Consider the following 12,273-nt stretch of genomic DNA (forward strand, 5'->3'; position numbering starts at 1 on the left):
TTATTAGCAAGTACCACGACTATCACCAATAGAAGACAGATTATTTTCCTATCGAGTGTTGCAGGCACCTAATAGATTAGTTATGTTCATCATTACCTTCAAATTATGGTTTATTGCTAAATTTGTTAATACTTTAAGGAGCATATATACCATAAATTTAATTATATTTTAATAACTATATTTCAAGTATAATCATTTCCTTTGTAATGCTATGTCTTAAATTTTCTGCATATAAAACATTCTGAGATTTTCAAAGGCTTCACTGGAATCCAAAAATATTCAAGACATAAAACAGTTAGGAATCTCTATGATACAGAAATAGTGTTAATAAATATTGCTCAATAATGAAAATCATTGGAAACCACTATCTCTACTTTGATCTCAAAAATGCTTCTTAACCATGTCCAAAGTATCTCAACAATTGAAAAGAATTATACCCTTAAGAATTCAAATTTCTTTGAAATATATACATCTTAAATTCGTGCAAATTTTATATTCAATTCTATAATCATCCACATTTTTTATATAAAAGTTTTTCAACAAGATAATTCGACTAAATTGAGGCTCTATGCTTACTTTATTGACAGAGGTTCTCATATAGTAATACACGTAAGACTCATTCATGACGCTTGCTAAAAATACAGACACACAGGCAACCATCTCCAGATATTCTTATTTAGTAGGTCTGCAGTAGAGCAAAATAATCTGCATTTTTAAAAAAATTACCCCATAATTCTCATGGTGGTCCATGATCAAAATTTAAGAAACAGTGCCATGTGGTTAACAACCCTTAGAGGGCATAATTTCAAAAATTCAGATATTGAAATAACCCCTACTATCTTCTTTAATGCATAATTTGTTTTTCTCCTAAGAGAGAAAAGACAAACTCTGTAACTCCAACTTCCAACTGTCCTCTTATCTATTCCTTGTAACTTTCTTTTTCTGATTCAAAACCGGTTTGGGAACATTTTATTTTAGAACTGAATTTATAATTGCTTTAATCACTCAGTGTCTTAACTGAAAAAAATCTTTGATAACATCAACAATTCTAAAGGTATTTAAAAGAGCACAGACCTAAATACTTTGACTTGAGTAATCAGGAAATCCAATCTTCCAAATCTTTTAAAGATGTTTTACATTTACCATCCTTGAGACTAATGCTCTTAAACTGGTTCTTACACTAATTTCTTAAACTGGTATAGCATTTTATATCTGATCATATCGAGCTGATGCCATGACAACTTAAATAGTGTTGTTCATTCCTAGACAAGAGCTTTCCATTTTCTGTATGTTTTTTCTAAAAACTAGTAATGATTTCATGAATGTCTAGATGCCCAGTAGAAACAAGCAGCCACTCCACCTACCTGCTCATCACCATTGGTGGCATGCCCAGATTGTTTTGTGCCATCACTTTATTTATGCCTTTAAGGGCCACCATTTTGGCTTTCATTATAGGATCTGTAATTGCATCAAAATCTAGAAAAGAAATATAAAGTTACTTATTTCATAGTAATTAGTTCAACGTACACTAAGAAGTAATTCAAATATTACAAGCTCTTAAACTTTATTATTTAATAATCATTACAGATTTCTGAGATGGCAACCTTATCCTGGGTTTAATCACATCTCAGTAGTCCTTAACTGAATCATGCTTTAATACCTTAGTCCTGCAGGAATTAAAACAAAAAGTCAAGTTTAAGGGAGATTATAAGCAATAATCTAAAGCAATGCAATTAATTTCCTTTCATCCAAACTTTTGCAATGCTAATCAGAATGGCTTCTTTAGTAAATATAACATCACAAATAAGAATTTGCAATACTAAGGAATTCTACTAAATTAGTTATCACTCTTAAAAGAAAAATGCACCAATTTCTTAAGGGTATACCCTCTCAATAAGAAGCTACTAAGAAAAAACCTATTTGCATCTAAATGAAAAAAAGGGAGCAAAATGATGAAATTGGGGATATATAAAATGGAATGTCAGTTTTATTATTTAGAATAAGGCACACTGCTTAGACATGTGCCCTTTGATTGCTAATTCTTATTCTTAGAGGCACTGAGGCATTTTGACTGCATTGCTTTTGTTGTTTTTAGAATCAGTAAACCATTAGAAACAAGTTAAAGAGGTTTATATAGCAAAAAATCGCCAAGCATTTGTCATACACAAAAGGACAGTAAGAAGCTTTATTTCCATCATAATTTTCTTAAATTCATCCTTCCATGACTGAAAACATATGGCAACAATGGTTGGAATGTAGGAACTAAGAAGACAATTAGTTTCTATTAAACAATTCCATAAATAATAGAATTGAGGGAAGTTTGTAACTCAGTTTTGAATCTCTTAATTTACCTGGAAAGAATCTAAAACTCTTCTTGTTTTCATTTTTTTTTTTTTTGAGACAGAGTCTCACTCTGTCCCCCAGGCTGGAGTGCAATGGCGCGATCTCGCCTCACTGCAACTTCCGCCTCCTGGGTTCACACCATTCTCCTGCCTCTGTCTCCCGAATAACTGGGACTACAGGCGCACGCTGCTATGCCCAGCTAATTTTTTGTTATTTTTTTTTAATTATTATACTTTAAATTCTGGGATACTTGTGCAGAATATGCTGGTTACATAGGTATACATATGTCATGGTGGTTTGCTGCACCCATCAACCCGTCATCTACATTAGGTATTTCTCCTAATGCTATCCGTCCCCTAGCCCCCCACCCCCCCACCCCCCGACAGGTTCCGGTGTGTGATGTTCCCCTCCCTGTGTCCATGTGTTCTCATTGTTCAACTCCCACTTATGAGTGAGAACATGCAGTGTATGGTTTTCTGTTCCTGCATTAGTTTGCTGAGAATTATGGTTTCCAGCTTCATCCATGTCCTGTGTTGCCCAGGCTGGTCTGGAACTCCTGAGCTGAGGCAATCTGTCTGCCTCGGTCTCCCAAAGTGCTAGGATTACAGCCGTGAGCCACTGTGCCCAGCCAACTGCTTTCATTCTAAAGCTCAAGGAGGGCCAAGCATGGTGGCTCACGCCTGTAATCCCAGCACTTTGGGAGGCCAAAGCAGGCGGATCACCTGAGGTCAGGAGTTTGAGACCAGCCTGGCCAACATGGTGAAACCCCGCACCTCTACTAAAAATACAAAAATTAGCCAGGCCTGGTGGCACGTGTCTGTAGTCCCAGCTACTCGGGAGGCTGAGGCAGGAGAATCACTTGAACCCAGGAGGTGGAGGTTGCTGTGAGCCGAGATCGCGCCACTGCACTCCATCTTGGGTGACACAGTGAGACTCCGTCTCAAAACAAAACAAACAAACTCCTCAAGGAGGAACAGAAAAACTCAGTACTTTATTCCAACTGTAATTCTAATAATAAAATCTTATAAGCATATCGCATGCCACTCTAATACCCATAGTAATATATGTTGAGACTCAAGAAAACTCCTACCAATATTAGGGAAGAACGGTTCTGATCGCTGACGAATCATGGCTTGCATCTGTCTTTGCTGCTGCTGTTCTTGCCTTTCTTGATCCAAAAGATCCTGTAGAAGTAGAGGCTGTTCTTCTAGAAGAAGGGGCCTCTCTCTATTCTGCTGTGCTAATGTTTGAGGAATCATTAGCTGTTGGGGTCCAGACATGCCACTGGTACCAGACTGACTTGTTAGAGGCCCAGTTTGAGTTGCAGGTTTTCCTGTCCCCAGATTGTGGTTAACTGTTGATTGACCTGGAATGAACCCTGGATTTACCTGCACACCCTGAGAAAAAACATGGTTTACCCTAGAGACTACTGTTACATTAGAATTCATGGTATTATCCAAAACACGGCCAGGCGGTGCTATTAAAGGAGGCAAACTTGACACATGATTGGATGGTGAGGCCGGCAGAGTTGGTGGTGGTGGAGACCCCAATGGCCTAATGTCTGAATTATCAGATTTCTCATTGGCAAGTAAACTTGAGAGAACTGGAGTTGATCCAGTTATGCCACAAGAGTTTATTACATCTTGAGCAGGTAGTTGAGTGGATGCTTGAATGACATTTGCACCGGGGCCAGCAGTTTCTCGATTGGTTCTTTTCTCAAATAGATCTGGATCACAAGGATGCAAAGAAGTCTTTTCTCCATCATTTAGGTCTGAGTGAGCAGAAGCCTGTGAGCAAGGAGTGTCAACATTATCTTTATTCTCATCATTTTTTTCAGTTTCACATTTGGATTCCACCTTAGAATTTGGAGACAGTACTTCCATTTTTACCTCATTGGTAACAGTGGATTTTTTCTGTGGTGAATGTTTATCAGAGAGAACCAGAGTTTTGTTTTCTTGTTCCTTTTTTTTTGGTTCAACAGATACACACTGATTATCTAACTTATCATCAATTGGAAGGTCTAGTTCCTCATTAAACATGCTTTTCTTATCTCCCATGTCAAGTTCTGGATCTGTATATGCAATGATATCAAACTCTCCTGACCTTAAGAGGTCATCCAGGTTGGGATCATTAGTTTCCAAATTATCTAAAGTATCCAATTCAACTACCTTGCCATCCTCTGTATCTAAATTTAAGTTTTCAAGATCTTCATCATCTAAGTCTTTGACTTCAACCCCCTCAAGGTCTTTAACATCCAGTTCCTTCACAGAAGGGTCATCAGAATCAAGTTTTTCCTCTAGACCATCAGAAGGTTGGGTGGTTATCTGTAAATTATCAGACGTTGTTTCAGATGGTACAGATGTTGACAAAGGAGCTTCTGAAAATTCACCACCTAGTGGATGGTTCAGAGTCCTCATGACCATAGAAGATGAATGGACAGAATGACCTTGCTCTTGTTGAGATGGTGGCACTTGTTCCAAATCTGGGTGCACAGGTAGCTGATTAGGTAGACCCTGGGGAGGTCGTCGCATGGGGTCTGTATGTCTAGGGCCCGGAAAGTCTGGCCGGGGAATGAAGTTTCCATGTCTCAGATTAGAAGATGCCTCTACAACGCTGCCAGGTGGAGCACTGAAAGGCAGCCGTTGCCTTCCGTCAGGAGCCCTATGTCTCAGTTCAATATATGCTTGGCCCAGTATGTTGTGCTGCTGAACTGGCAAGCTCTGTGGTGAAAAATGCTGAGGAAGTCCAACTGGATTATTCATTTGTGAGTTATTTAAAGGCCTAGGCATATCTACAGATACTGATCTTCTTAGCTGTGGAGAAACTCCAGATCCCTGTATTTGTTGAGGAGGCACAAGGAAGCGCTCTTGACTCGGCATGGTACCATGACTACCTCCTGGAAATCCAAATCTTTTAAAAAAAAAAAAAGCAAATAGGTATTATGTTAAATTTAGAGTTAAGTTGAAAAAAAGAAAAGTCTTCAATTAAACTGTACATACAAAATGTTGCCAAATACTATGACTTACAAAAGCAAAGCTATCACCGTTAAAAAGTATTTACAGGTGTTCATATGCAAGTAAGATTTTGCTAAGAATCCTATAATGAACACCATATCTGAGCTCTAAAGGCTTAAGATTTAACAGATAACAAAAATGAAGACAAAGGAAGAGCAACCAAGCAGATGAAATCAATTGTTCAGAGATAAGAACAATACTACTGGACTTTTTCAGGAAGAGTTTCTTTTATCTATATTTAGGGAGGTTCGATGGAGGAAGCTGATTTGGGGATGATGTTTGAATGAAGATAGGTCTTCATACCTATTGAGGGACTTACAGGCCTCAGTACATGAGACTACAAAGGCACAGGTTTGATGACGGGATAGAATAAACTTAGAGAAAAGGACGAGTAGGCCTCATCTATAAAGATTAAGTAAATGTATAAACTGTTGGACTATTTTATATTGTACTTCCTTCTAGACAGGATTACAGGCAACTTACACAGAATACAAAGCATAGCAACAGGCATAAATTATAACAAGGTGGAAGAAAAAAGGGAAATTAAGAGTAAGATTACAGGCAACTTACACAAAATATAAAATGCAGCAAGAGGCATAAATTACAACTAAGGTAGAAGAAAAGGAAACTAAAAGAATATAACATGGAGGTAGATACAAAACTAAAAGACATAAAACTAAAAAGCATATCTTAAAGAACTACTTCCTTATTATAACTAGGGCATAGGTTTGGCTTTGACTTTAGCCACTTTGAAAAAGGAAACATTCTTATGATTCATCACCACTAACTTACAACCCTATCTCACCATGGAAAGTTCCTAAAGGGAAAGTCCTTTCAGTTCGGAAATCTCTAAAATTTATTATTATTATTTTTTAAATTGAGACAGAGTCTCGTTCTGTCTCCCAGGCTGGAGTGCAGTGGCGTGACCTCGGCTCACTGCAACCTCCACCTCCTGGGTTCAAGTGATCCTTTTGTCTCAGCCTCCTGAGTAGCTGCGAATACAGGTGCAGTGCCTGCCGCCATGGCCGGCCAATTTTTGTATTTTTACTAGAGGCAGGGTTTTACCATGTTGGCCAGGTTGGTCTCGAACTCCTGACCTCAAGTGATCCGCCCACCTCGGCCTCCCAAAGTATTGGGATTACAGGCCTGAGCCACTGCGCCCAGCCTAAAATTAATTTAGAATGTAGAGTTAAAAGGTAGAAATTTGGAGAGAGGACAAGTCTCATCACATCGTAGGAGGCTTTGCCTACACAGAATAGCTACATTTTGAGGATGTCATATGATAAACTGCATCATTAAGGGTGCAAGGTAATGCTAACACAGTTAATACTTAAAAACAAAGGTAATGTTTTCAGAGTCTGTAGAGTTCTTAGAGGAAAAAAATGTCTATGACCTCTCATCAGCACTAAATAGCAGATTATATATATTTCAAAGGGGAGAAAGAAGTAGAAAGCAGTAACAGCTTCCTGATTAATACTAACTTCATTTGTCTATTTCTTTAAAAAAATTTTAAATTTGTTGAAGAGGTTGGGGGGGGGGGGTCTCACTATATTGCCCAGGCCGGTCTCAAACTCCTAGCCTCAAGCAATCCTCCTGCCTCAACCAGTAGCTAGGATTACAGGCACAAGCCACCACACCCAGCTCTGTTTCCCTCTTCTAATAGCAATTTAAATTCGGCAGGAAATTAAAAGCATTACCTAAATCCATGAGGTCTCATCCCCATACTAGCAACATCAGGAGGATAGGGTCCACGCTGATCTTTTGGGAAAACAGCATATCTAGGTCCTAAAGGAGGGGCAACAGGAGACCTAATGTTCCCAGGATAGGGAGGTGGGGGTCTGGTGAAAGCCTGGTTAACATTCTCTGGTTGCCAGTGTTGAAGAGGCCCTGGATGAGGCACTGCGGGTGAGTCCTGTGACCCCTTCTCCTGTCGACCTGCAATCTTCTTCTGCTGTTGCTGCTGGAGAATGATTTCACGTAACTTCTGCCGCTAAATGGGAAGAAACAAAAATCACTGGGATTTGTGGTAATTAATGGCTTTTTAAAGGTTACTGGCTTTTTATTTTTAGATATGGGATCTTGCTATGTTGCCCAGGCTGGCCTCAAATTCCTGGACTCAAGTGATCCTCCTGTCTCAGCCTCTCAAGTAGCTGGGATTACAAGCATGCGCCACCATGCCTGACAGGTTAGTGGCTTTTTAAATCCTGATACTTTCATTATGTGGCTATGGTAATGTTTCAAAGTTTGATGAAATACCAGTTACATTTAACTATTCAATATATTAGGAAAAATAATTTGATGATTTGGGTCCTTTTCCTTGCCAGACAACTATCACAAAACAAAGCTTTAATATTTAAGGATTCCCCTGCGAATTCGTGAAAACTGAAATCAGATACAGATTAAACTGGTGTTAATTTCATCAATTTCATTTTTCTTTTTTGCAGTATGACAAACTCTATAGAATAAAAAAAATAAAAAGTTAACTCCTGTGTAGAAATTACTCAGTTTGATGAAATGAACAGCTTCCTCAAATAATACATTTAAAACTGAGAACATACAATGTGTTTACCTGTCTCAATTTCTCCGTATCTGCTTGGGCCATATTTACAGTATTCTGTGTATCAGTTACTCCTGAAGTTGGCACAGGTCCAGGAAGTTGGGAGACACCAGAGAACTGCTGGCCTTGGGAGTGCATTGGAGAGTTTGAAGATGCACAGAAGCTCCCCTCTGATCCAGGCCTTGGCTGATCAGCAACATCATGGGCAGTTTGACTTGTTCCAAAAGAGTCAGACTGAGATCTTGGAGTCATTGGAGACTGATCATAGGGATCACGGGCAGCAGATGGGGAAACACGGCTAAATGTGTCTGAAAGACCAGGTCCAGGGGGCCTAGGTGTCTGGGAACATGTATCAGGTGGCCTTACCAACGGGCCAGGTAAAGCTGGTCCTCGGTTTTGTGCTGCTTGCAGGAAAGGATCCTGATTTGGCATGAGGACTGGTCTTGTCATTGAGGACCTAGTAAAACCCTCTGAAATCCTTGGCCTTGGTGTTGCTGGTGGCTGAGAGTAAGGGACAGAAATTCCAGGTCTTGGTGTTCCAGGAGGATGAGCATATGGATCAGAATGCCTCTGATTTGTTACAGGTGTAACAAACAAGTCAGTTTGTGTAGATGGTCTTGGGGTTTGGGGCTGCTGACTATATGGGTCAACAGTAGTAGGCCGGGGAGTTCCAGGAGGTTGAGAGTAAGGGTCTGTATTGGACCTAGCTGTTCCTGAAGATTGGGAATAAGAATCTACAACAGGTCGTGGAGTTCCTGGGGGTTGGGAGTATGGGTCCTGAGATGTTGGCCTTGATATGGTTCCAGGCTGGGAAAAAGCCCTTGAAGGATGGGCAAAAGATTCATTCATTGCTGGATGTGGGGTAAGGGGAGGCTGACTATATGGATCATTTGACTGATTATGAGAAAAATTATCTATAGGTCTTGGTGTCAAAGCAGGCCTTTCATAAGGGTCAACAGATAATCGCCTTGATGCCTGTGACACTGATCCATAAGGATCCTGAGAGGATGGAGGAGGTTGCATTGGAGTCTTAAAAGGTCCAGGACCACTATCAAGAGGTGCAGGTGTCAACAAGGGTCGTGCATATGAGTCAGGTATCCTTTGTCTTTGAAACACATCTGCCCTAGGAGATGGTTTAGTAAAGTGATCACTGGTTCCAGCTGCTACAGGGCCTTTTGCAGTTTGTTCTGAAACTACAGGAGACCGGGATAGGCCCAAGGATTTGGGAAATTGATCTGTCATCACAGGCCTAGGTGTGTCTGGAGGTTTTGCATAGGGGTCATTATTTGTCGTGGAAGAAGAACATAAATCTCTGACAGGGGATGGCCTATTTGCTGTTGTCTCATTCATTTGAAGGGGCCTAGATACCGATGATAAAGGTGTACAGTTTTCCACTGGTGCAGCAGAATTTCTTCTGGAAAAACTATGGCCCACAGGAGGTGGTCGAGGGGTACCAACCATTTTTGCATATGGATCCATTGGAGATGGTGGTCGTGAGTTAGAGGACCCAGGTGAAAACACTTGTGGTGAGGGTGGCTGAGAAGTCTGAGCCTGAGAAAGACTATCCTGGATGGGAATCCGGGATGGGGCTGGAGGAGGAGGTGGAGCTTGTGGCTTTACAAACACATCATCTGAAGATGTAGACGTAGGGGTACTGGTTGGCTGTTTTGTAAACAGTTCTTTATGGAATGACTGTGCAGGAGACATATTTCCATTGCCAGGCTGAGGTGTCAAGGGACTCTGTATCCCACTACTTGGTGTATCTGAACCAGACTGCACCAGAAGATGCTGAGAACCAAATTGCTGTTGTTGTTGCTGCTGCTGCTGCTCATTTTTCACCTGTTCAAGTTTCTGTGTGGCTTCAATTTTAGCTTGCTGCTTACTTTTCTGACGCATTTGCTATTAAAATAGAAAAGAAAAAGCAATCATATTTAGGTTAAGGAAGAAAACTACCATCATGGGGGTAAAAAGCAACAGAAAGTTAATTTGTTTGATGTCAGCGCTACCAGATTGCTCCCATATTAGATTATGAATTCCTGAAGAAGAGAAATTACTCATCATGGTATGTTCCATTTGTGCCTAGGGCAGTATATTGTTTATAATATTTCAATAAATTTCTCAAATCAATTTAAATATATTTTACTGAAAAGAGAAACAAGTCTATCCTAAATCAAATTTTCATGGTCTAAGAACTATATTCTAAAATAATAATGCAAAGACCTCCCTTCTCAAAACAAAAATGCAACTTCAAAAAGTAGATTATCCAAAAATTCCATACCTGTCTAAATTTCCATTCCTGTTCATGTTCTGATTCTCTTTGCTTTAAAGGATCTTTAAAAAGCTCCGAATCAATACGAGAGCTGGGATCAATGCTATCTTGCTGTTGCTGCCTTTTCATGGAATCATTTGACATCTGTACTTTATTAATGCGTAAAGCAGCTCTGTTATCTCTGGCTTTTTGCTTTGACAAAAGAAGAAAAAAAAATTTCCCAGATTATGTTAAATGTTTTAAGGAATAAAATAAAACTATCATGAACTTTCTCAAATAAAAGAAAAAAAAGTCAGGTAAAATAGTTGAAATACTTACGGCACCTCCCAAAAAAGGATCTGGACACTAACTCATCTTCTCTCTTTACAGTGCATAGTACCTATCAGTTGAGGATATATCTCTATGTATTTGAATTAAGCTTAAAGATCCTAGGTGTGATTTAATATTTTAGCTCCTAGTTTTCTTAACATATCCTTAGAAATTATGTCTCCTTCAATTTAGAAAGAAGGGGCTGGGGCCAGGCATGGTGGCTCATGCTCGTAATCCCAGCACTTCGGGAGGCCAAGGCGGGTGGATCACCTGACGTCAGGTGTTTGAGATCAGCCTGACCAACATGGTGAAACCCCACCTCTACTAAAAATACAAAATTAGGCCAGGCGCAGTGGCTCACACCTGTAATCCCAGTACTTTGGGAGGCTGAGGCGGGTGGATCACCTGAGGTCGGGAGTTCGACACCAGCCTGACCAACATGGAGACACCCCATCTCTACTAAAAATACAAAATTAGCCAGGTGTGGTGGCACATGCCTGTAATCCCAGCTACTCGGGAGGCTGAGGCAGGAGAATCACTTGAACTCAGGAGGCGGAGGTTGTGGTGAGCCAAGATTGCGCCATTGCACTCCAGCCTGGGCAACAAGAGCAAAACTCTGTCTCAAAAAAAAGAAAAAGAAAAAGAAAAATCAGCCAGGCACGGTGGCACATGCCTGTAATCCCAGCTACTTGGGAGGCTGAGGCAGGAGAATCGCTTGAATCTGGAAGGCAGAGGTTGCAGTGAGCCGAGATCGCACCATTGCACTCCAGCCTGGGCAACAACTGTGAAGCTCCATCTCAAAAAAAAAAAAAAAAAATTTAGAAAAAAGGAAAAATATCCAGTCTTTAAAAAAAAAAAAAAATCTGGATATTTGAAACGTATCATTAAAGAAATCACTTAAAAATTTTAAAAATTCTGTCATTACCTAATTCAAGTCAAAATAAAACACAGCATATCAACACATCTATATATATATATGTGATAGAGCATATACACACATATATGCTCTATCCAAAATAATCACTGTAACTGAAAATATGTGCACTGGGGAACAAGCTGGAAAATAACTATATATATTTTCCAACAATAATACAGATTTAATATGCTTTAAAACGAAAGCAAGGATTTGGTTCCAGCTGACAATCTTAATTTGGCTCTTTGGGAGAAAACAATTTACCATATGAACTGCGAATCTTATAAAATTACCTAATAGTTCATGGCAAAGATCATGTGTCAAAAACTCTTTAAACATGTCTAAATATTTCTCTTTCAAGATGCACAAAGATTCTCTATGAAACCTAACAAGAAAAGAGGTGACTGTGGAAGACACTGAGGCATGCCAATCCAGTCTCCAAATTTAGTACAGTTGTCCCTCTGTATCCACGGGGTATTGATTCCAGGATTCCCTGCAGATACCAAAATCCACAGATGCTCAAGTCCCTTATAGAAAATGTCACAGTATTTGCATATAACCTACACATATCCTCCTGTATACTTTCTCCCTTTTTATTTTCTGACCTAGCAGGGTCTTGCTCTGTCACCTAGGCTGGAATGCAGTGGTACAATTCTGGCTCACTGAAGCCTCAACCCCTCAAGTCTCTCAAGTAGCTGAGACTACAGGCATGCGCCATCATACCCAGCTAATTTTTTCATTTTTTATAGAGATGAGGTTTTGGCTGTGTTGCCCAGGCTGGTCTTGAACTCCTGGGCTCAAAGCCATCTGCCCACCTTGGCCTCTCAAACTGCTGGGATTACAGGTGTGGGTCACTGTGCCTGGCCCC

The 12,273-nt window shown here is 40.0% G+C and overlaps 1 protein-coding gene across 6 annotated transcripts in view; it reads right to left on the reverse strand.

Moving 5' to 3' along the window:
- KMT2C (lysine methyltransferase 2C) overlaps window positions 1–12,273 on the reverse strand; it is a 301,574-nt gene that overhangs the window by 37,551 nt on the left and 251,750 nt on the right. For all 6 annotated transcript variants that reach the window (XM_063606427.1, XM_034965307.3, XM_034965305.3 and 3 more), the window contains 5 exons: window positions 10,193–10,375; window positions 7,927–9,813; window positions 7,055–7,347; window positions 3,434–5,253; window positions 1,365–1,476 (listed from right to left, as the gene is read on the reverse strand). In XM_063606427.1, coding sequence (XP_063462497.1) covers window positions 1,365–1,476; window positions 3,434–5,253; window positions 7,055–7,347; window positions 7,927–9,813; window positions 10,193–10,375 — 4,295 coding nt within the window. The remainder of the gene's footprint in view (window positions 1–1,364; window positions 1,477–3,433; window positions 5,254–7,054; window positions 7,348–7,926; window positions 9,814–10,192; window positions 10,376–12,273) is intronic.

The sequence above is a fragment of the Pan paniscus genome, chromosome 6 (genome assembly GCF_029289425.2).
Source record: "Pan paniscus chromosome 6, NHGRI_mPanPan1-v2.0_pri, whole genome shotgun sequence".
Classification (NCBI taxonomy): domain Eukaryota; kingdom Metazoa; phylum Chordata; class Mammalia; order Primates; family Hominidae; genus Pan; species Pan paniscus.